Below are 26,223 nucleotides of genomic sequence, written 5' to 3' on the forward strand. Positions count from 1 at the left end.
CTGGATGCAGGACTTCAGGTAGGGTCTCACCAGAGCAGAGTAGAGGGGCAGAATGACCTCCCTCGACCTGCTGGCCACACTTCTTTTGATGCAGCCCCGGATAAGGTTGGCCTTCTGGGCTGCGAGAGCACATTGCCGGCTCCTGTCCAGCTTTTCATCCACCAGACCCTGCACTTGGTCTTTTTGAACCTCATGAGGTTCACACAGGCCCACTTCTCGAGCTTGTCCAGGTCCCTCTGGATGGCATCCCGTCCCTCAGGGGTGTCAATTGCACCGCTTGGTGTCATCTGCAAACTTGCTGAGGGTGCACTCAATCCCACTATGTCATTGATGAAGGTATTCAACAGTACTGGTCCCAATATGGACCCCTGATGGACACCACTTGTCACCGATCTTTATCTGGACATTGAGCCTTTGACCACTACCCTCTGGATGCGACCATCCAGCCAATTCCTCATCCATGGAATAGTCCGCGCATCAAATCCATATCCTTCCGATTTAGAGAGAAGGATGTTGCGGGGGACCGCGTCAAAGGCCTTATAGAAGTCCAGATAGACGACATCTGTAGCTCTTCCCCTGCCCACTGATGTAGTTACTCCATCATAGAAGGCCACTAGGTTGGTTCAGGCAGGACTTGCCCTTGGTGAAGCCATGCTGGCTGTCTTGAATCACCTCCCTGTCTTCCATGTGCCTTAGCATAGCTTCTAGGAGGATCTGTTCCATGACCTTCCCAGGCACAAATGTAAGGCTACATTATATTACGGTGCCACATGCAACAGCAAAGGACTGGACTGCTGACCCTGCTGACCCAGAAGGTCTGTTCCAAATAACCGTGCATTTTGTTTCTGCTGCTACAAAATAAAGCTACTCACCTATGTAAACCAACCAACCTCTCTGCCTCCTAGCTTAGCCCAGAGGACGGCTTCTCTCTTACACCTTCCCTTCTCCCACCACAGTGTCCTCTCCCCATACAAGTAAGTAGCTAATAGAGAGATTTTAACTGTGGCAATTGTATGCATATAGATAAAATTCAGTTGCAATTTGGATATTATAACACCAGCTTCATTGTGATCGCAACTTTTGCACAGTGTATCTAGTAGCCCTGGTGTCCAAAATGTAAAAAGGCTCAATTGATTTAAAAATAATAATAATATAGTCATATAAATATTCACATATTTAAAAATAAAAATAAATTTTAAAAGCCAGTGACTCTTGGGCCTTTTATGCCTCCAAAGCAAGTATTTACCTAGCTCTTATAAGCTGTAGTGACAGTCAATAAACTGTGTTTTCAATAAAAAGGTAGAAATAGAGCTAACATTACATAATTAATACTGTAAAAAGTGACTGTATTCCAAATTGGACCTAAGGTAATAATACCTTTATTAAAAAAGCAAACAACAAAACCCCACAAAAATAAAGACAAAAAACTCATCCTTATAATCTATATTTATGTATGTGTGCATTTGAGAGGGGAAAGAGGAACAAGCTGCAAGCAATTAGAGAGAAAAAAAATGAATGCTTTTTCAGTCACTTTCTAGTTAAGTTATGGAGAATGTAACCGTCACTCAAGGCAAACTGCAAAAATATTCTTCCTTCAATTCCTGACAGAAAATATATGATTTGTCAATCCGTAAGACTTTATAATAATGGTATTTTACTGAGGAAAACTTCTTAATTTCAAAATGGATAATTAATTACAAACAGTTGGACTGTATTACTGCAGTCAGTACTCAAAAAGACTGGTAACATGTATGTACATACCATTATGGGTCAAGATGAGTTTGTATCTTGAGGGGAAGAAAAATAATTTAATCTTTTTCTGGTAATTAGTAGGTAAATGTACTCATAAGTATTTTTGTTTGGTTATGGGATTTTCTTTTGGGCTTTGTTGTTTGGTTTGGGGTTTTTTTGTTTGTGGTTTTTTTGTTGGTGGTGGTGGGTTTTTTTGGTTTTTGGGGGTTTTTTTGTTTGTTTGTTTGTTTTTTTTCCCCGTAAGTGCCTTAAGGAAAAAGGAAAACTCACTTGGATTAACACATAACAAGAATACCAATGAAACAGCAAATTCTTAGAATAAAAGGGAAAGGCTGGAAATAGTAAGACATGTTTCTATTTTAAATATTTAGGGTAAGCCAAGGCATCAATCTTCTACATAGGTAATACCCGATTATTTTACCTATCTGCATCTAAACTGTAAAAGAAAATACTTCCATATCTAAATCTATACAAGAATGAACACCCACACTGAAACCTCCAAGGCTGTTCTATGCCTGAATTCCTTTCAAAAGAATTATTTGACTAATTTCTTAATGTAACAAAGAGAGACAGCCTCAAATGGACTCTCAGAATCGGGAGAGATCAAAGTAAGAAAAGACATGAAAGAATCAGCAAAATGCTATTTTTCTATTGTGTTAATAACTAGGGGCCACAATTGTGGTTCAATGCCGTAACGTGGAAAAGGTTCAAATGACACACACAAAAAAAGCTTCTTATCCACAGAGAAAGATTTGTACGTTTCTTCTTCAACCTGAATTCTGTAACAGATCGTTCCAGCAACAAGGGACAGCAATGGTGCACACACACACAAAGCAAGGCGAGGAAAAAAAATTACAAAAAACAAAAAACCAAAAATCTTACAGAAGCCAAAGATATTGTTTCTATTTACCATGCAATTTTACATGAAAAGAAATAAACCCACATAAGATTCACTCCCTCTTACAGGGAGAACAAAATTCAAGTTTCAATTAAAAGAGCAATATATATTTACATATATGATAATTCTAAAGATACCTGGCCAAATCCATACAGCTATCGGTCAAACTCGTTGAAGAATTGAAATATTCTCTGCCAGCAGCCAAAACTAGTTCAATACTTTTCGCATAGCTGACTCGGTACTGTGGCTTTCCTTTTGACGAACTTGGTAGATCCACTGACCAAATACTGCCATGCATCATTTGCCCAGCCAAGTGGATATTGTCTATACTGCTTGAGCATAAAAGACTTTCTGTGAATATCTAAAAGAAAGAACAACTGATTTAATAATCTGCAGCAGCAGCTTCAAGTAAGTTTATCTGCATTGCATGGAACAAACCCCTTTGAATAAACATATCTTTGAAGTCAAAAGAACATTTTCTGCTTGGACTGAATATGTAACTTCTACCAAGGAAAGTATTTCCACAATTTAAGTTAAGCTCAAATTAACTAGTAGCTAGTTATTTCTACTTCCTGCAGAAAAAAGCTTATTAACTGCCTTTCTACAGTACGACTCAGAGATCAGAAATTATTTATACCTACATTCTGAGGTGTTAATAGGATGTAAGAATCTGAAAAGGCAGTTCAGTATTAAGACCTCAAAACTAACAGCATATGAGAAGAAGTTTTGTATCCCTGAAGAAACTAAAAATATTTAGAACTGAGCATAGAAGATGTTTTTTAAGTTTCAATCAATACTATCTTCAAAGAATGCATACTAATACAATGCTGCGTCTGCCACAAAACACCTGTTATTTCCAGGTCAAAGTTTTGCCCACTTTGAGACACTTGAAATAATCTCAGTTCCTTACAAAAATAAATTGGGTTTTTGTTTTTGTTTTTGTTTTTTTTTTAAACATGGTCAGTATTGTCCTAATGAAGAGCAACATATGCATTTAATCATTTCAGAAAATATTGCAGCTACAACAATATGGCCTTTATCGAAGGTTTCAAATTTCATAACAAATTAAATAGAATCAATGAATCATAGAAAAGCCCAGGTTGGGAGAGACCTCAAAAGATCATCTGGTCTGATCTTTTGTGGGAAAGGGGGCATAGACGAGAGCATCTAGCACCCTGTCCAATCGCATCTTGAAATTAAAGTCTTTCTTCACTAGGAAGAACTTCTCCAAACCATCTCACACTCTGGGAAGGAACACAGTTCAGTGTGTCTTAAAAAACATTGTACAACTGCATCATCTTCCATTTCACAATATATTAATCCTCAAGGAACAGTGAAAGATACCAAATATGATAACTGAGCCTTCTTCCTTGAAGATCACATACATACAATTTACCTCTCTCAAAATTTATGGACATGAAGTCCTTCTTCAACAGGACAGGATTCACTTTGCATTGAGTAATTGAGTAAGCATCATGCTAAAAATGATCCCACTCTGCATTGAGCAGAATTGAGTAAGCATCATGCTAAAAATGATCCCAATACAAACCTCACATGTGATTACAAATCCTTACTGCCTTATCAATTTTTCAATTTTGAAGTTACCAAAGTATAATTGCATATGACAGCACTACATTTCAAAGCATTTTCAACATTCCTAGATCATTTTTCCAAAACCCTTTGTTGTGTTTTTTCAATCATACAGTACAGAGGTTAAAAATAAATTAATATTAATAAAAAAATTATATTAAGATCAGAGCAAAACAAATGCTATTATTTTCAGAGCGTTCTAGTACTGTAATTTTTTAAATGCACTTAAAAAAAAATCCAAGTACACTAAGTCTTAGCCTGTCACAAAACCATGAACATTAAATACATTGTAGTTCTCTTTGAGCAAATTCAAATTGTACAACTACAGAGAAAGAGTGACTTTTTTATGTATAGCTTGAATAGCATTGGTTTTTCCCAACTTTTTTTTTCTAATTTGCTTTCAAAACTTCTCCCAAGAGCTAATCAGATTGGTAGCCATAAGCAATTAAATCTGCAAACTGTAATAAAACACTCCTAAACTTTTAAAAGATATGACTATTTAAACACCGATTACAGTAGACAGGGCACTGTTTCTATAATAAACTGCAGTATATTGAAGTAAAAATGTAGGTAAACAACACAGGTCACAGCAAATTCTACATCAGTCTAATAGCTGCCCTTTGCAAATATTAATGACATAGGTTTGGGGTTTATGCACATGCAAGTTTGTTTTGGGTTTGGTTTTTTTTTTTTCCTTCAATGAAATTAGATTTCTCATCTCACATTATTTTACTTCAACTGCAAGCAGTAGAAAGTCCATAATCCTATAATGATCTTGGATAATATTATCAAACCAGAACTTCGTGTTTAATAAATGCTTGGCTGAAGATAACATTTAGCTAAAAGATTGTTTATTCTCATAATTTGAAGTGTTTATTACTAAACACATTTGTACATAGAATTACAAAGTCTCGAGAAGTTGACTCAATTTAAAAAAAGTTGAATTCTAATAAAAGATATACAGGATATTTATTAGAAGGCCTTTTGATGAAATGAATTAACACAGGAAGTTTCTGATTTGAATGAAAATACTGTAAAAGAGCCAGTAGACAACCAAGTAACGTAACACATGAAAATGTATTTAGATTTGTGAGCAATAATATGAAACGAGAATTTGTATCTTACTTGGGACATAAATCAGTAAGAAAACATAAAACTCACCTCATAGCAAGTATCTGAATGTAAGCATGTATATACTTTCTGCTGCATGTCTAACATATCCTGGAGCAATTCCTTCCAGTGTGTCTCACTGACTGATGGTTGCCTACAAACATTTTTAAAATTAAATATTCTCTTCCTCAACAAATTTAAAGAAAAGCAGTAGATAACACTACAGTTCCATCACCAAAAATATGAGTTTTCTCAAATGCTATTTCAATCTTTAATTGGACTTTTAACCAAGAAGTGATTTAAAGACAGAATGCTTTTAATATTAATTAGCATTTAAACAGTGTCTGTGGGATAAAATTGTTTGACAACAACAATGCAGTACCCAAAGTGTCTTTTCTGTTTGTTTTCTGTGGGATAAGACAGGGTTTAAGCAATCTTTATCAAGATCCCCCAAGTAGGTTTTGATAACTTCCAATAGTAGATCAGGAAGTTGAAAATGCTATCTTCCTGCTGATCCAAGAACAGCTGGGTAAAGACAAGTTTGTAACAGCAACTGAGGATCATTAAAACGCTGTTCATTGTAGGCAATCTCAAAGGACTAATCAATTGCATGCAATCACAGGCAAATAGAGCTGCAAGTTTATTTTGTTCCTTAAATTGGAATGGTATTCAGATTCTTGACCCTCTGGATCCATGGATCTCTGTTTACCCACAAAGCTTCCAATACAACTTCATGTGCTCTATCAAAACTTATACTAGTAAAAACACTATGAAGGTTTTTTGACATTATCTTGAGCCTTTCATATTAAAAAAGACTTTTTTAAGCTACAAAAGCTAGTCCAGCTAATAGTGATTTTTCTCATGTGGCATTAGCTTTCATTCTGGCAAACCAAAGGGTCTCTACAAAAAGTGAAAAATCAACATTTTTCCTACAGAGGCATTGACTTGATCTTTCTAAAGAAAGATTTTTAGAAGTCAAAAAGCTTTCAGCATGTCCAAGCTAAATACTACCCTCTCATCACTGATAAACTGTTATGCATGTTTACTTTAAACAAGAAAAAAAAACCAACCCGCAGTGATGGCTGTTTTTCCCAGGCTTCAATCTTTTTACCTGCTTATGCCAAGCGCCACGTAATAATTCATCTACATTTGGAAGAAGGGTTAAATGAAGTAGTTCTTAAACAGAAAAACTGAAAGAATTATACTGGAAATAGAAGAGGTAGGGTAATTTATTGATTTTACATATTAATTCTATTAAAAGAGCTCCTAAGAAAACATGCCAAAAAAAAGAAAGTGGTATTTTACAAATCCTACACTGTCAATAAAATTTAATAGGTCTTAAAGGACCTCATTTACAATCTGTTAACTTTTACTGTTCATCATCTTGCAGTATTTTGCAGCCAGTATGCCTTTTAGGCTTGTTTACTTGAACACAAACATATTGAAACAGGTTTGAAGCAAGATAGAGTTTTCTGAATACAGAGCATGCAGCCAAAACACTAATCATGTTAATCATGAGTTTAACAAATGTGTTTTACGTACATTGTGTTCAGTTTGAACACTATAGTTCCCTACTGCAACAAAACAGGCAGGTACGCGCTCTGACAATAAGTACGTGTTACCTTACTGTCCTTTCCCTCTTATCTCCCGTTCCCCTTTGAATACTAACTTGCGACCTGTGTGCCTTGTCAGCCTAATCATCAGCTTCCGTGCCTCCTCCGCATTGTCCTTTGTGTCTTTCACAAAGGAAACAGGTTTCTGAAGTCCATGTTTCTCCAACAGCTCTGACACACTGCAAATGAATAGTCAACATTTTTTAATTCTACACAGTTATACAACTACCTCTGCTGCAGCAGTCTTAAAGCTGTCTCAGACAATGTACTGCAAATGCAGTCTCCATAAAGTCTGTAACAGTATAGACTAGCCAAAGTAACATTATTTACCCAAAAATTTATTACTGTAGGGTAAATGCATATCACCAATAACCTGATGACATATCTTCACAGCTTTCAGTTTTTGATCACTCAAAGCATTACAGAGTACCAAGATCAAAACAACTTCCCCAGATATTTCAGAAGTAACATTCTTCCCCCTCAAAAAAAAAAACAAAAAAAACCAAAAAAAAAACCAACCCACAAAAAACCACCCACCCTTTTATTCCATGGAAAATATCTGTGCAGTTTTATAACATCCAAATAGCTAAAATTATTCAAAATTTCTAAATTCTGAATATAAAAACCTTACAGATTAACTTGTCGACAGCACTAAAAACAAGATAAATATTCTTACTGCTTTCTTGCCATAAAAACGTTCTTGGTTATGCCTACTGGCTTCTGTAAGAATACATTACTTATTTCAGCAAAATTAAATACCTAAGAATTTGCTCCAGTTCATCTACTTCATCATGAAGAGTGGTAGTTTTATCTGTTTCAGGCCTGCAAAGATATTATACAATTAATATTAAAAATTTATAATTTCCATACTTCATATAATATAATAATAATGTAATAATTCATATTACATAAAGATAAGCAGTTTGAAACATTCCTTGATGAAAATCAAGTATCTGTTTGCTTGAAAAGATTAAAACTATTGGCTTCTTGCTGGAAGGACAGATAAAATTGAGAGGGTCCTCAGTCTTCCAAGAACAGAGCTTTTCCTTCATCCTTAAACTTTTCTCAGGCTCTCTCTTTCCTACATGTAAAAGATATTGGGAGAAGAGTTTACATCTCCTCCTCATGCTTTCACTTTCTCGAGAATTACTTGTCCTTCATATAGGCCTTCCATATAGAGACCTCTCTCACAGGGTCATATTGCTGCTTATAAGCTAAGTGCTAGACACCACTAACTAACAAGACCAATAAGACAGCACTAACACTTGGTCTCAATTCACCAGGATATAAAAGTCTAAGAAACTAACACAGAAGCCTTGGTCTAGGCTGCTACTTTAAATCATGTTTTGTTGCATTATTTGGTAGAGGACATACACAGCACAAGCATACATATAAAGCATAAGTGTACGTACAACCACGGCAACTCAGATAGGAACAGAATATTCCAGTAATATTACCTACCCTTTAGTGACTTAACTATTTTTAAAGCATTAATTCACAACTATATTTAGCATATCTAAAATATTTACAAATAACTAGCTGAAAATGTTTACCCATATCCTCTTTGTGGAAGGCATTCCAAAATATCGTAACAGAGAGAGAGCTGGTCATCTCGTTCACAACTATAAATACATTCCAACGCTGTAATCATAAGCTGGTCTTGATCAGGAATAATTTTTTGCTGACACTAACAAGAAAAGAAAGTACATTATTTTTAGTTTTCTGTTTCTAATTCAACAGCTAAGTTTCTTCTGAATATAAAAAGATGTGTACTCCAAGTAAATAAATTGTCTTTAGCTGTAATTAGAAGGTCTCTTGCTAACAACTTAGTGACATACCCGTTGAAGTTACAACCTGAAACATAACTCAGCTAGTTTCCTATACTGCAGACACTGGAAAGAACAGTGGTACGCCATTATACCCTTTTTGAATTTGAGAAACAGAGAAGGTGCAGAGCAGAGGAAGGCAACTGCTGCAAACATTTGTCAGATTTATTTAATACGTACAACAGTATCAATATATATAAAACAGCTGTGTTTTTCCTCCACTGCTTGATTTCTGTCCATACACTTAGAACATTCAATAGTACGCAAAAATGTGCTTATGCACCCTGGAATAATTATTTAAACTGTAGAAGCAGCATGGAATACTCTTGTGGAAGGTAACATCAACCCTTACTCTTTGAACTCTTGGCTCCATCTTAATGGCCTCTACTTTATTCTTTACATTTGTTGTGGAAAGAGAGGGGCGGGGAGAACAGGAAGAAATAATTTGAAATCTCCTGCTAGTAAATTCCTCAGGAAAAAATACTAGTGAGATCAAACTCTTCCATATCCATTTTTTAAAAAGCAAATATGTCAGGAATTTACTTTAAACATGTCACCATAAAATTACTTCAAAGAAGAATCTTCACAACAATTTTTGTTCTACTAGGTCAACATCATAATTACATCAGTTTGACAATCTCATCAAGGACAGTTCAGTTGCATCATAACTTATGCTATAATACTCTTTAATTTACATTTTCTAAAACATAACAATTCCTGGGTCCAAGAAGGGAAAGATCAGAGAGATGATCTGATTTAGAAGATGAACTAACTCTATTTATGAATTCAGCTCTTCAGGATAAGAATTTCCAAAGAAACCAGTAGAATCATCAGGGCTCTATACTTACAGCAGGTTTGGAATTCTGAAATATCTTCAGAGGTAGAGTCAGGTCTTCCTTTGCTAATGTTACTAAATATTCTTTAAAAAGTGAATTTGCAAGACCAGGGGACTGATTTTCACAGCGGTGGAGAAAAGGGATCATCCACTGATAAACATTCTTCACATATTTTTCGTCGGAGGACTGGAAAGCACAATGAGTTACAGAGAGGAAAAAAAGAACAAGTTCAGTTTCATGGTCCAAAACAAACAAGAAAACCAAAAACCAAACAGAGTATATTTTGATCAATATAACTGAAACAGTTATCTTCACCTATGACAAACAGCTGAGGCCTGACATTCACCACTGCTGCACAGATCACTACATCATGAAGCACTGAAACAATCTGTCGTCTTTCTACTACCCAATGGCTTGGGGAAACCAAGCTGTACAGGAGTAGAGCCCATTACATGAGGAAAGCCTAGCCGTCTTCCTCCTGCAATTTCAGAACGAGTGACAGATCGACTTGCGTACATGTCAGAGTAGCCTTACTTTCAGCATGCAAGAATGCAAGATAGAAAAACAAATGATGAGTGGTTACATAAATCCCAGCAAAATTTTGAAAATTCTGAGGAGCTTCTAGTGCATGAGTATTCTCCTCTGGTGCTTACGTATTCTTCAACTGAATTTCAGAGCCCTAGGTATTTTTCAACCTTTCCAAAAGGTCTGTTTCTATTCTGAAATGCCATGAACAGGCTGAACACAGAGAAGATGAAAAACACACATGTGCTGTAGAGGCAAATATTAAGTTTTTTTGCCAATATTTAAAGACACCAAAAAACATCCAAGGAAAACATTCAATGTTGTTGTATCCACAGCATCATCAACAACTACACTGAAGATCCATTAGAATGGGTCAATGGAAAAGCAATTCACAGCTTTCAAAAGACTGGATTTATTAATGTTTAGTCCTGTGCCTAGGACAAAGAAACAGGTCTTCAAGAAAACTGAGCCATTTTAGCATTTGTTAAAAACAAATAATAAAAAAAAAAAAACAACACACCACAACAAAAAAGGAACAGTAAAAGTGCTGAATTCTTGTTGAATTAAAGATGGAGGTTCATCAGAAAAATGTCAGCCACTAACAGTATCTTTATATATATATATATATATAGGATCTAGGGTAACCTGAATTACTGGAAATAAAGGCATACTTACTGATTTATTCAAAATACTTACATTCTTCATCAACAGTCTCAGCTTTTCAATGTCTTTCATCTCTACAAGTTCCTTCAAAGTTAAGGTTCGATCACCGTCAGTCTCATAAACCACCGTCTCAAGAGTGATCAGATTGTCACAAAGCACCTGCAGACCAGGAATATTCCTCTCCATGCCAAGACGAACAAGGGACAGAGCACAGTCCACCTGAAAAATAATAAACCCCCCCTGCTGTACAACTGTTTGCCAAAAAACATCTGCAAGTCCAGCCTGTGTCCATTTTCTTTCCCTGTTCCTTTTGCTTAACATGCAATTCTAAGTTCCTAGAAGTTTTTGTGGACTGTGTATTCCTAAATGGACTACTCTTCTCAGCTTTATAAAGACCAAATAAAATGCTTAATCTTAGTGAATGATGTCATTACAGGCTTTTGACCCACGTGCATCATATTGATGCATGTAAATTAGGAGAATACTATTCCTTCTAGAGATCACACACAGAGATACTTCACCTCATCTCACTGCATGGAGTATGAACAATTGCTTTAAACTAATATAATCAGTTAACTAACTGAAGTTATGCATACCTCTGCATGTAACATGGCTTTTCTAGCTGACCATGAATTAATAATTTTAATTGTTGCCTTTTATTTCACAGAAGATAATAGCAGTCTTTCTCCCTGGTGACTGAAAATACCTTTATATGAAAGATTCTGTTTCAATTCCAAAGAATGCAATATTGACTGTCCGTATTCAGTGAGGCAGACATAAGTCTGGAAGAGTGGGATGCAATTTCATTTATATGTTAGTAATTTAATTGATCCTTGGAAGTTGCTTTTATTTCCATACCTACTGACAAGCTGTTAAGATCACAGAGAACTATGATTAAAGAGCACTGGAGGACTACAAACTTGAAGAATAAAAGAACTTGCCCATCAGAACCAACCCATAGTGATACTTCCAGCCAATCTCCTTTTCATGCAGCTAAATTGGCTTCAGAAGCAATAAAATACTCAAGCACGTCAGTGATGAGCTCTATTCCTACTTGCAATGTTTACAATATAGAGCTTTAAGCATTTTTAAAATATGATGAAAATAAAGCAAAGATAAGCTGCATGGTGGTCCCACCGACATACAATAAACCTGCCAAGAAGAAATCATGACAGTAGTACATATTGGCATATGAGTAACACATGTGACTGCCACATATCGATATATATGGCACAGTATCATGTGACAGATAATAAAATATGTTTCCTGATACCCTGTGCACAACATTCCCTCCCTGTTACAAACATAAAATGTAATGGTAAACATTTTTCATGGACTACGAAAGTGCTACTGTCTGCTATGGTAAGCCAAGCAAAAGGGAATCTACTGGCTTCCTATTCATTCCTATCGATCAATTATTTGGCTGAGTAAACTTTAGAGCAAGCATAAGTACACTGCAAAAGAAAAACCAAATACTTCAAAAGCCATTATGAAGAATGAGACACAGGGTATATTACTGATGGAAAAGTGTCCTATCAATATGCATTAAGACAGGATTCGGTTGATCAGCCCAAGTCAGCCATCATCATTTCCTCACTGCTATTCTCACCTGCATCGCGTATTTTTCAATCTCCTGTGCTCTGCTCAAATACCAATCGGTAACGAGATCCACTGAAAGGTCAGTAGTCCTGTATTTCAGTAACTCAGGTTGCGTTTCATACAGAAATTCACCTTCATCTTGTAATGTTGGTTCAACAATCATCCTTTAAAAAAAAAAAAAAAAAACCACACACACACACAAAACAATGTAAGTATATGTTTAAGTATACATTTGCTTGCATTTTTTTTTTTTTTACATCAGTATTTTTCCTAAAACTTCTGGTTGCTCTGAAAGAAAGTGATACAATCAACCTACCATTACACCAATAATTTGATGGGACTCAAATGCCAATCATAGTAAGTATTAATTTTTGTCAGCAAAGTAACTAGTAAGAGATTCCAAACATGAGATAGACTGGGAAAGAAAGAATCCTCTCTACTAAAGACACAGATACGCCCAACCTCTGCTTTCCATCTGTTCCTCACACAGTGAAAGGCAGTTTTGTCATCCATTGATGCTGCTATGATAATATTATGGTTGACACATAACAAGGCAGAAGGAAAAGGGAGGGGGGAAGAAAAAAAAAAAAAAAAGAAAAATCAGGATTTCCAACAGTAACCTCCCACCCCCACTCACATGCATTTGCGAAAGTTGCTCATCACATAATCACACTGAACATAATGCTGCAACATGAAACAGCATTTGCTCAGTCAGTCTCACTACGAAAGCTCAGAACACAAGTTAGTGTGCACAAAAATAAGAAGTGAGTCTTCCTGGGTATTTCCCACATTTTAAGAATTAGTAAGTAAATTCTTTATCTGAAATGTACATAAATATAGAAGAAACTTTTTGCTTTTTCTATATACTTACCTGCATTCTGCTTTTTCACACCAGTCTTCTTCACGATGTTTCTGCTCATTCCAAGGAAGAATTTTCAATGTCCCCTGCTTGTAACTGGTATAACAGAAAAGGGAAACTTTACATATTTTTTTTTAAATTGTGATGGCATTCAATTAATGGAATAAAAAGCATACACAAGTATTTCTGTGAATTCATAATAAGCATGTAGTTCAATACAGTACCAATTCTATAAGATTTATCACTTCTTAATGCAGCTATACAAGTGTGATTTTGCCTGTATGATATTACCTGTACAAACACATATGCTAACTATACCATTAAAGATCCACTAAAAAAAAAAAAAAAAACGAAATTGATTTTCTTACTGACTGTAACTTTAAAAAAAGGAAAAAAGCCACTACATGCTTTAAGAATTTTTACTGCTTCACAGTAAGTATTCTGACTTCATATGCTGTCACTGAAGACTGAAATGACCAAAAACCTAGGATCTTCACAGCTTAAAAAAAAAAAAAATTCTTCAAATTTTAGCACAAATCCTTGTACTGAACCAAAACAAGATGGGTCCCGATGTACTGATCTTCTCAATTAAGTTTAATGTGGTCTTCTCACTACAAACTTCCACAGTGAAACATTCTCTAAATATTGAGGTTGAAGAAAACAAAATCTGTTTAAAATGCAGTTTAAGAACACCACAGGTTATTACTATAATGATTACTTATGGCTTGTTGTTGTAGGCTAGTTGTTTAAGCAGCATAAAACCTGAGAAAACCATGTCAAACTATGCAGAACTAAGGGGGAAAACAACAGCCACATAGGTTCTGGCATTTGTAGAAATAAGAAACAAACCACGTACAGAAGTAAAGACATTAAAGTTTCAGCATACTGGAGCAATAAGCCATTTTAAATCTCATTGATTTCCTCCTGACCCTGATAATAAACAGCAATAGCAATACTGCATGGACAATCCCTATCTATGAATTAAAAACTGACACAATCTTCTCATCCCTTGAAGAGCAGCACTGTAACTCAGTAGCTTAAAAAGAAACACAATTCCAACAAACAAATCAATTTCATGATATAGTAAGAGTCAAAACAACAAACTAAAAATCAGTAACTCCATCTCATTTAGCAACAACCATTAAACAAGGCATGTCCACACTAACTGCCCTGCCCCGTACACACACGCGTTTCTCCCAGGAGGTCAGCCACCCTTTCTTTCCCTCCTCTATGCACTAACAATAATACCCCATGTTTTATCCACAGTAGTTCCAAACCTCCAAATGAAACATGGAGTAGAAATCCAGCAATAATTGGCAGAGGCAGATTTGCAGGCTATAAAAATCAAAAGAAAGGAAGGGAGAAGATGGAAAACTGCTAACTCCTGTGTCTCAGCTATAGTAACATCTGTGTTCAATTCCAGTTCAGTTGGACAAAATGCTCCACAATTATCTTTATAATTCGGCACCATGTAGTAACATCACCAAAAAATAATAAAGAAAACTCCAAATTAACATTTATGGTATAAGCACCAGGAATAAAGTCACTTTCTGACTTTGGAAAGATTCATCATCAGCCCATGTATTTTGGGGAATGGGCAGGCTGTGGTTTGTTTAAGTCTTAGATAACATAATTTTCCAATTAATTTTAAATATTAATGTTTAGAACTGGGTTCATAAACTAAATTAATAAGGTCATATTTCAAATGTCATGAGAATGTTATTATGAAAGGCCTAGTTTGTAGTGGAAAAGTTCTCTTTATCAGTTGAAATGTCAAGTAACAGAAAAGCCAAAGTGTGATTAACACTCTCTTCCAAAATATAAAATCAAGACAGTATGAGCAGGTCTTTATGTTATAATCAATAATGCTCTCCTTTTCTGCATTTTATTAAACATAAAAGAAAACTGGATAAAATTTTATTGCCCAAGACAATTTCTTTTCATTGTAAAATTTTTCCATTCACTTCCCAGTAGGCTTAAGATGACATTTCAGGGGGATTGGGTGGTTGGCTGGTTTGCTTGGGTTTTGTTTTGCTCGGGGAGGGTCTTTTGGGGGTTTGTTTTGTTAAAAAGAGAAAACAAGAACTTTCATACAGCAGACGACAGACAAGGGTTTCATTTTAGAAGCTGTTTCAAATCACGTCTGCAAAATTGGAGAACTACTATGAGAGAATAACAGTAAGAGGAGATTTTCAGGTTTTCAAAAGAGGAAGGTCTAATTCAGGTTTAAGGCCAGAGTCCAAATCTTTCTATTACGAATGGCAACTCTGTATGTTTTGTTTTGTTTTGTTTTTCCCCTTCAAGCATTTAATACACCAGGCTTGTCTCTTGAGACTCATCTAGTTGAGGATTAGCAAATTTTTTTAAAATCTTTTCCCTTGTAAATTTGTGCCTATCAAATCCAGACTCCAAGACAAAAGGCAATTCACCCCAACACATTTAGGAAACAACATCTTTTTGCTGAAAGACATGCACATTTTATGAGTAGATTTGGGTTTTTTTCTAAAAATATTTTGGGAGTTGACAAATCTTTGCTTTTTCTTTTCTTTTAAATCATGTCTCATTGTCTGAAAAAAGTGTTATAAACATGAATTCTGCATTTGAAAGTTTATGCGTTACATACTGGAATAGTTCTGAACATAACACATTTAAGTAAGACACAAAGTATTGATCTGTTATGAGGTAAGAAAGCTTTATATGAAAGATACTGAACTGTAAAATAAAGTAGTGTTTCCGTCAAATGGTTTTGTTATGCACTCAAAATGTTTTTGAAGAATGTGCCTGATTCCAACTTTATTACATTTATTTTTAAAATTATCTCAAATTTGTTTTGTGATAAGAGGAATATAGAATCCTGAACCTTCAAATATTCTTTTCCCCCTGCTGACACTTGTACACTTACCAGAATTTATGATTTCCATATTTTACTGTAGGTACGCTGTAAATTATTTTAGACTTCACATTCAAACTAGCACTTCCATAACCCCACTACATACAGATATGGAAGCATTAAAAGTAGGCTATATATAGGACATATAGTTGTATATCATATAGGATCTGCAAGGGAAGTTTTATGAAATATTCTTTAATTTAATCCAGAAACTCATTTGTCCAAAGTCTGTATCTTCTCAGACAGCAATGGGGAAATCAATGCCAGTTTCTGTTGCTCTGAAATCTTACGGCTCTGAAACAGTTTTATTATGTCACAATTATTCTATAACTGAGGATGAAATATTATAAGAAACACATCCCAGATATGTAGTCTTTAACAGCTATGATATGTATTGCATTTTTCATATTGCATGAAAACATTCTTTTCTACCACTATAGTAGTTTAGTAGTGAATTAGTAAATACAACTATATAACTGATTACACGTATATTTAGGCTTCCAATTATTCAATATACTATGTGATACAAAAGTGGTGGGCAGAGAAAGAAGCTCTTCATTTTCCAACAATATCCACAGGGCATGTGACAAATTCATCAAGACTTAAGTACAGCTGGTGCCTAAAACACAATGCCAAAACCACCACACATTTTGGGAAAACTGCTCTACATAAACTAGTGGAAAAGGTATCCCAGCTGCTTTTGGCTACCACAGTTAACTGCCCTGCAGAATTCCTGCTGTGCACGTTGTGATGACAGGTCTTTTGAAGCAACTCTGCAACCAGAGAAGAAAAGTTATATCTGAATTCACATAAACAAATCAAGCTATGTTTTAATGACGTGGTTAACCTTTAATAGAATCTGGGGAGAGGGGAATATTTTCTTCTCCTAAAACAACCTAGACTGAATAATCTAAACGTTAGAAAAGTCAGCCAACACTACACAACCGCAGTTGAAGCTTGCTGTGTTTTTTTCTTGATGTACACAATTAAAATTGTGAGGGAATAGCATTCACAAAATCAAAATGGGCAATTTTAAAGACACAGCTGAACTCCGAGTAAGATCAAAGCTGTCTGCCACCATATAGTGAAAACACTCCTTCAGAACTGTACATTTATAAAGCATAATGAATGTTCATGGAAGAAATTTTGTTCTAAACCCTGTAAAAAGGCAACAAACAAGTAAGACGATAGCACTTTCATGAGAAGACTGGGGAAGGCAAGCCAAGGTACAGTTCAGGACTATGCAAGCAAAGGACACACATTGTAGATGAAGACAGGACAAGTCAGACATGAACAAGCCACAAATATAAAGAAAATCCTGTTAATGCTCTGTGGATAAATAGCACAAGCATAGTCCAGCTCACATGCTATAGGAAGGTATGCAAAGGCTGCTACTGGCCTGCCTGAAGCCTTCTCCAGGCTGTACACACCCAGCTCCCTCAGCCTTCACATGCTCCAGTCCCCAGTCACCTTGTTGGCCCTCTGCTGAGCTCACTCCACTTTATTGATGTCTTTCCTGTACTGGGGGCCCAGTATTCCAGATGCAGTTGAACGAGTGCAGTAGTCTGATTGCTCAGTCTCCTGGCTGTGCTTCTGTTCATGCAGGACAGGATGCTGCTGGCCTTCCCTGTTGGCTCACGTACTGCTTGTGCCCACCAGGACCTCCAGGTCCTTTCTAGCAGAGCTGCTTCCCAGCCAGCCTCCAGCCTTTATTGGTGCAAGAGTTTCTTCAGTTATAGGAACCTGACTTCGCATTTATCCTTCTTGAACTCCCCAAGGCTCTCGCTGGCCCACTCCTCCAGCCAGTCTAGGTCCCTCTGAACAGCAGCTCAGCTCCAGCATAACAGCTCCTGTGAAACTTCCCTCCTACCTTGGTGACAGCTCATGTTCTCCACGGCTCCCTCATAGCTTCAAGTTCTCATTTTCCTCTTCAAAAACTCCTCACAACTAATACCTACAGTACTTTTGCCAGCTCACTTTCTGCAGCAGTGAGCAGCTCCTGCTGCTTTCCCAGATCCCCACATAGGCCAGTCTGCAGAAGGGCTTCTCTTCCTCCAAACCACTATAACTTTTACATGGACCACAAGAACCTTTCCTGCTCATACCAGAAGTCAATCCGTACAGGAACACAGGTGCCATCATGAGAACTTAATCTTTCCCTCAAGAGTTATTTTTTCTGTTTCATAGCGGAAGGTAAGATCTGAGATTTTTTTAATTATTTTTTTCCAAACACATCCTTGAAATAATATTAACTACGTTGATCCCTCTACCTCTAAACTGTTTTTCTTCTTTCCCTTAGCACAAAAGAAAGGAAGAGCATACAAAACTTATGCCCTTATTTATTTCACTGTGCACTATACAAATGAATTTAAACAAACAAAAAGAACTGACCATGGGAGTAATTCTTTTAACATGAACACTTCTGACCTACATTGAAAACAAAAGCAGCTCAGCTTCAGAAGAGAAGAAGAAAAACTGATACGAAAAAATGAGGACTATATATCAGACAGTTCTGCAGACGTTCAGTCATCAAACCTATTTACATACATACACTAAGAAGAGAAGAGATGAAGCTGTAAGAGCTTTTTCGAAACTGCAGTGCCACAGGCAATAACTAAAAGTCTAGTTCAGGAGAAGGTATCATTATAAAAAGGCAAAGTTAACTGCTTATGAACCTCTTAGTTTAATTGTGTAGTATTTATCTGCTTGTAGATGAGTCTACTATGTGGAAATTTTCAGGTTTTAAAAGCTTCACTAAGTTCTTAGAAGATATTTCCACTCTCACCCCAGTTCATCAGGCAAATGGAGTTCCTCCACAACTCTCCAGTAAAAATTCACTTTAAGCCATGACTGAAAACCAATATTTGAGAAAGGTAAGGAGTAAAAAAGCAGAAACATATAAAAAGTTGCTATCTTAGAGGGAAGATTTTTACTGCTAGTGTAATGTGCAATATAGCAGACTTATGGCTGCTGAGGGAACCATACATTTGAATTTCCCAACTTCTGTGAGTTTAAAATGTGAGTGGTAATGTTGCAATATAGCAGTTAAATGTAGTAAAAAGGATAAGAAAATTAAAAGAAAAGGAAAAAGACTCTGGTTATGTATTTATAATGGTGGTAAGGCATTATTCTCCTCTGAGATCACCTTTAAAAACCTGAGGGCAACAGTCTTAACTATAGACTAAGAACGCTAGCTGTAGCTATTAAAATAGAAAGAGCTATCATCTCCTTTGAATACCTAAACTTTTACCATCTTCACTCTAGTTGTCTTAACAGATGAAGTCTGTGCATCTGATGGATCTTTGAGAAGGAGCATGAATGCCAATGACTAAGAGACAGCAGATATTCAGGAGTCATCATCATAACAGAAGCTGAGAAATAATACAAAAAGAAGTAGGAAAACATTACAATCACAATTCTGCAAAAACACATTACTGAGTAATGTCAGTCTATCACAATACCAATCCGAAGCCGACAGGCATGTAGAGCCACCGATGCATCTTAGTATTTTCAGATTCCTTCTCAACTCCGGGAGCTGTTGAGCTTATATAACTTGCAGGTCTTTTCAAGAGTCGCATGAATACATAAATCCTCTGCTCTGACATTATAAACCTCCTCCTGAACAGTTTTGAGAGCAAGCCCTAAAGATGCTAAGCTACAAAACATGCCAAAAACAAGAAACAAAAGGACATCTACCACTTGAGACTTTTTACAAGCAGACAGAGGAAAAAATATGTATCTATTTCCTAACAACCTGGCCCAGTAGACAGAAAAAAAAAAAAAAAAAAAAAAAAAAAGAAATTCTTCTGCCTTTTTTCCCCTGTTTGTTATGCCAACTCTTCCTTGACTGATAAAACCTTAAAATTTTTGTGACACCAGTCTCTAACTGTCATCCTAATGTAAATGACATGTGCCAGTAACAAGAAAAACAACTGCATTATGCCTATAGAATGCACTAGCAAAACAAGCATTTCTTTCACCAGGTACTCAGAATTTACTATCTGCAGCTGAACTGGATGCTCCAGACAAAAGGAAATGGCAGTTCTAATGCAGCCTTTACGAAAATATTTCTTACAGCTAACGAAATTCTTCAGATATAGCACTTCTATATGCATTCATGTTGGTGGTGGTGTACAGCAAGCAATTGTGTTTCAATACTTTTGCTTTGGCAATAGCTAGAGGTGCCTATTTGTCCCACCTCACCCATTCCATGCATAAACAAGGCAACACCTGCTATACAATCTCAAGTTTTTCCTCAGCCAGATTCCCCTATGGATGGAGGAACTAACAGAACAGAGAGCAACGTGGTGAATTCCCACAAGGATAGGTGTCACCTCAGAGAGCTCCAGCTGGGAACCAACCCTCTTATCATTTAAAGTGCTCCATATACACAGACACAATATGGACAATTCCCAGCAGTGCTTCATCCTACACACACACAGGGCCACAGATGAAGACCTAGAAGACAAACTACAGTATTTTTCACCTCCACCAAAATCTTTTCTGCCTCCAGAGCTGCACACTGCTCAGCAAGAGATCTGAGCTGCAGGAGGCCGGGCAGCAAAGGCATCAGCAATGCATGAACAAAGGTTTCTTTAAGCAAGACCAGTAGGGCAGGCTGCGCTCTTAACACGGGCACTATCATGCAGTTGGTCCATCTTAGTGGTCTCATCACATGCACCACAGCAACCAATTACCCTATTGGAATCTCTCAGTACAGACAATTATGGCCTTGAATTTTCAGAAAAAAACAATGAGCTAAAAGAAATCACAAGAGAGATCTGTCTTTTTTGCAGCTGGAAGTAGAAAATCCTTCTAGTATCCAGCACACACCCTACTTCGTAACTGCAACAGTGTGAAATTTAAAAAGGAAAACCAGACTGTCATTTCCTGGCTCAGAATCCTTTATAAGATTTGTCTAGAGTCAAAGTTCATGAGGACAGACTGAATCTTTCTCACCCCTTATCCCAAGACCACTGTAATTACAAGCTGCACAAGCTGAAGAGACACTAGGCCATACTGCTACATTTTTTCCTACAACTTAAAACATTGGGGTTTATATTTTTGCAATGTTTTCCTTTTGTTCTGAAGTTTATTAATTACAGTAAGTACCTGCAATTTTTTAATATTATGGGGGAATGAAATAGTTCCATTAAGTTTATATCATAACCTTGTTCAATCGTTTAATTTAAGGCAAATTTTGTACACATACTGTGTTCCATAGAGAAGTAAACTAGATAGCACATTCATTTAAACTGGATTTCACAACTACTACTACGTATCTACAAAATACCAGTAATTCTATTCATATTAATAACCCATTTAAAAAATAAATGCTAGAACTAAAAGCCCAATTAACTCACTTAAAATGACCAAGAACTTCAGTTCTCTTTGATTCACATGGATTCATTTTGAATCACATGGAACAAGAATTGCCAGAAGCTGAAGCTATTTGGCCTGGGGGGTTGACTCATCCCATTTAAAAAAAAAAAAAACAACTTCATAAATCAATAAGAAAATGTTACTTTGCATAACTTATGTCTATTTCATTAGTATATTATTTTCACTAATAGATATTTCCAACAATACGTATTTAATTATATTACATTAATAAAATGAAGTTTTAAGGAGTGTATTTAGCAATACTATGAGTAATCAGTTTTGTAACAGGGAAAAGTTTTAGAAAGTGGTTAGATCAAATATACAGTATATTTTTATAAATATATGGGATTTGCTCTCATCCCCATTTTGTAGTTGTCTGAAGACAAACATTTCAAAGACATACAATATTATCTGTTCTACAACCTGAAAAAAAAAAAGTGAACTGCACATACCTGATTCGAGCACTGGAAAGTTCTGTCTGCCATGGGAATAAAGATTCAAACTATATACTTCCATTTTTTAACAGCAGACAAAACTAAGTTCTTAACCCATAACTGCACATCTTTACTACTAGATCACTGGTGAAATATTTTATTTTAACTGTCATTTTGCCTCTTGGCACCTAAGTCAGTTTCTTAAACAAACGAACCAACCAACCAACCAACCACAACAACAACAACAACACCAAGAACAAACAACCCTTCAGAAAGAAGGGGAACCAGCTTATGAACACCAACAAAACATCATAACCACATTTAAGACCCTTCTTCTCTCCCTCTCACATTATAAATCTTGTCAAAACAAAAGAGAAAAATGGGAATATATTTTACCAATTTTATAAACACTGCAATAATTTCTCTTCATGGTCCTAACTGCTACCTTAAAGAAAAGGATAAAACAAGTGTTTTCACACCATAACTAAATAACCAAATGTGTTCCTAATACTACCAACACAATAAAAAGGGCACTGGTAAGTAGTAGATATCATGAAATAAAGACTAACTTCTGCTTAGAAAGGACAAAAGTCATAAGTATCATAAGCTAGGAAAAATGTCAGGAGAAGAACTTGATGAATTAAAAAAACTTCTTCTACATGGAGAATTATCCAAATAGGACTCCTAAAACTTCGAAATGAAACACTTAACCATAACGCTGGAAGACAAAAAAAAAAAAATTCTCTTAGTTACTCCAAAAACTATCCCTCTGAAATAAGGCTTCAAAGTCCTATTGTAAAATATTGAATAATGAAATCTCCCCAATTCTTTATGGGCACCGAACAATATGCTTCAAAACTAATTTCATAATTGAAGTGTTTGAAAGAAACACTCTAGAAGCAAAAAATTTGTTTAATTAATACACAAAACATTATTATGATGTTCAGGGAAGACTCTTATGAAAATGCACATGAAACTGGCAGTAAACTAACATTTTATGCTGAAATGAAAGAGTAAGAAAGTCTGGATTTAAAAGCTTTTCACAATTTTACCTTAGCAAGCTGCCTAAGAATCAGTAACAAGAAGATTAATGATTTTGAAGTTACTGACTGCTTAAGTGTTAAATTACATTTCAAAACAAATCCAGAAAAACACAATTGCTTCTAGGGAGCTAAACGCTTGTGTCATTAATTTGCTAATGCTGGCTGTTATTACAAACCAATTACAGACTTGTACTTACACCTGTGAAAATCTGGGCAGTTTCAGGTCAGGAAAGGCCATGCTTCCTCTTATGTGTAATGGAGGCAAGAGCATTTAAAGTCCCTAGCTTCCTGATAATAACCAAAAGAGACCAAAAAGCTTTTTTTTTTTAGTTAATATCCATTGATGCATCCTTACCAAGCTTCAGGCAACAAGAAAGCATATTCATGTGGTGAAGTAGTCTCTGGAAAATTGGAGAGAATTGCCTGTCTGTGTGGAAGTAAAGCTGATCCATGGAAAGTGAACAAAATTTCCAGGGCTCTGACATTGCTTTCCTAAAGAACAAAACATTAAGTTGCAGAACTAGCTTAAGACTGATTTAGACTGAAAATGAGCAATGAAATGTAAGCTTAGGTCATGCAACAAACATTTAATTTAAAATTTTCTTTAGCAATAAGGAAAATTAGCTCAGTGTCACTGCATTTATTTATTTGAAATCAAACAAATACACCCCCCACCTCTTAAATTCCCACTGAGATTGAACCAAGTTCAAAGGGGGGGAAAAAATGCACTTTAGTGAAAACAGCAATACCAAACCAAAATTACATTCTAGCAAAATAAATATTAATACCCGAGCATAAGTTCTTGCTGAAAGTACAATATTCTGATTTCTGAACTTCTTAAAGAATTCGCCATCATAGTGCTGTTCAGCTGCATGAGGCCCTCCAAGGATTTCCTTAAAACAAACAAACAAACAAACAAACAAAAACTTATAAAATATTCGGTTTTATGCAAGATTTACGAAAGCATCAAAAAGCCTACACGTTTTTTATCTTAGGATGAATAAGCATGAGATATATGTGGAAAAGCATGCTGCTGTTTTTTATTTGTTTCAGTAGGAAAAAAACAGATACATCTTTGATTGATAAGCTAAGAAAATTCTCTGCCTTATTTTAATTAGGGTTTAGACAACTTTAGTTACAAAGAGATGTGGTAAAAGTCATTATGTGACTAGTGCCAACTGTAAAGTTAAAGTTAAAAAACTAAGCAAAATACAGTTTGACATTCCAAAAACTTTTACTTCAGTAAGCTCATGGAAGAAAAAGATTTGTTGGAGAATCTGAACAGAACTTGCTAATTAGACTAACAGAGGGAAATAATAGTAATCCTGCACCAACTCCACATCCCATGTTGCTGCATAACTTAATTCCCCGCAGACACAGTATGTTCAAAGCAGGCTTCTGCCCAACTACACCACTCAACACTAGAAGCCGGCCATTTGCAACAGTGAAGCAGGAGAAACAAGACAGCTTGAACAGAAAACAGCTTACTTTTCTCAAGTGAGAGACTGTAGCATTTCAAGACTATAAACATTAATACTACAATATATAACAAAAAAGATATGACAATGGGACGAAACAGTTGCAGGAATACCTATGGAATGAGAACTCAAAAGAACTGTCGCCAGTTACCAAGTGTCCTCACCTCATAGGTTTCAAGGCGATCAAGGTAAGTTAACAGCTTCAGCCTGCTACGGCAGAGTTCTTTTTGTTCCAGTGTCAGCCTATGTTCAAAACAGGAATTTTCATGCTTGCAATTGATACTGTACATCATGTGCATATGAAGACAACTGTTACACATTTTAATGACTTTGTGCATTGGAATATATCAAGAAATTAGAGTAAACCGAGAACTTCGACACAATATAATGGCAATTAAAATTTAAACCATTTTCCTATTAGGAATAACATACATGAGAGTAATTACACTCTTGCAATTGTGTAGTTACAGTAAACCTATAACTCTGAATAAAACATGGCCTAACATTTCATTTACTTTGAGAAGTTTACTGATAATAGCAGTTCTTGATGCTTCTTGGCCTCTTTTTCCTTTCTAGTATCCATTTCTTCATCTGGTGACAAAAAGTCTTCATAGGGAATTTCAGTGTCCACCTCCCCCGGTAAGATGAATCTGGAAGACAAAACCAACAATGTAATCAACATTGATAAAAAAATGACAACAAAAAGATATGACGAACTAATTTTTGAATAAGCACATTAACACAGCTTTCCATGACTTGACTAAAAATCTAAACTTTTATAGAAAATGATAATGTTGAGTTTTGCTGTTGTAAAGCAGCAGGCACTCATCACAAGCCAACAAGAGGCATCATCTCTTCTTTCCACCCCCTCCCTAAAACAAACCAAAACAACCAAACCACCAGCCACACAGCTATGATGGTTGATAAAAGTTTCTAAATTCCACAGGCAGCACTGGGATTGGCAGCAGCTCTACAGCATACAATGGTAATAGATGACTGCAGGAAGAAAGAACAGCCTCTTCTATTTCTACCACCAGGAACTGAATACTGAAGAGAATACTGAAGAGAATTGTCACTGCATGTATTTCCCCACTGATCCACTGTGTTTTGCTTTGTTCCCCTCCCTACTTGAACAACAGAAAATCATTACAACAATTAAGACATACAACAAAACACATTTATAGGGGTAGTTGCAGCTTCCAGAAGACATAACAGAAACAGATTCTCATCGAAAAATAGTGACATCGGAAGTTCTCTATAATGAAAAAATAAAGGGCATCCAGAGAAGAGGGAAAATTCAGTACAAAATAAACAGTGATTTTACCTTTGTAAAAGGTAAAATGTGAATAGGTACCTTGTGGACATCTTTAGAATAGTTCGATTCAAAGCATTACCTTTCTTTATGTCCTGCAAAAGCATCTTAACATTTTCATTAGTGGTTAATAAAAAAAAAAATTTACCAAATTATTAGAAAAGACTTCATACACCATTCTTTAAAAAGAAAAACAAAAAACCACTCTTCCCAAACCTGCCGCCATCTTCTCCTTTTCCTATGGCCACAAGAGCCTCCAAGTCTGTGCCTTTCAAGCCATACTGAAGCAGTTTCTTAGCAGCATCCACATTCTCTGGAACTCTTTCCAAGCACTCATGAAGAACCCATGCGCGCTTCTTAATTTTGCTCTGTCCAAGAACAAGAACATAGACACAATGTTATATGCTTCAATT

At 35.9% G+C, this 26,223-nt stretch overlaps 1 protein-coding gene across 2 annotated transcripts in view; it reads right to left on the reverse strand.

Annotated features, from left to right (window-relative positions):
- The window catches only part of NBAS (NBAS subunit of NRZ tethering complex), a gene marked incomplete at its 5' end in the record, with an annotated part of 188,793 nt that overhangs the window by 130,217 nt on the left and 32,353 nt on the right, over nucleotides 1-26,223 (reverse strand). For both annotated transcript variants that reach the window (XM_082306639.1, XM_082306640.1), the window contains 14 exons: nucleotides 2,788-3,011; nucleotides 5,402-5,504; nucleotides 7,020-7,142; nucleotides 7,723-7,785; nucleotides 8,517-8,650; nucleotides 9,638-9,811; nucleotides 10,847-11,032; nucleotides 12,423-12,576; nucleotides 13,284-13,367; nucleotides 23,376-23,512; nucleotides 23,809-23,913; nucleotides 24,663-24,741; nucleotides 25,014-25,148; nucleotides 26,027-26,178. In XM_082306639.1, coding sequence (XP_082162765.1) covers nucleotides 2,788-3,011; nucleotides 5,402-5,504; nucleotides 7,020-7,142; nucleotides 7,723-7,785; nucleotides 8,517-8,650; nucleotides 9,638-9,811; nucleotides 10,847-11,032; nucleotides 12,423-12,576; nucleotides 13,284-13,367; nucleotides 23,376-23,512; nucleotides 23,809-23,913; nucleotides 24,663-24,741; nucleotides 25,014-25,148; nucleotides 26,027-26,178 — 1,853 coding nt within the window. The remainder of the gene's footprint in view (nucleotides 1-2,787; nucleotides 3,012-5,401; nucleotides 5,505-7,019; nucleotides 7,143-7,722; nucleotides 7,786-8,516; nucleotides 8,651-9,637; nucleotides 9,812-10,846; nucleotides 11,033-12,422; nucleotides 12,577-13,283; nucleotides 13,368-23,375; nucleotides 23,513-23,808; nucleotides 23,914-24,662; nucleotides 24,742-25,013; nucleotides 25,149-26,026; nucleotides 26,179-26,223) is intronic.

The sequence above is a fragment of the Platalea leucorodia genome (assembly GCF_965183815.1).
Source record: "Platalea leucorodia genome assembly, chromosome: 3".
In the NCBI taxonomy this organism is placed as follows: domain Eukaryota; kingdom Metazoa; phylum Chordata; class Aves; order Pelecaniformes; family Threskiornithidae; genus Platalea; species Platalea leucorodia.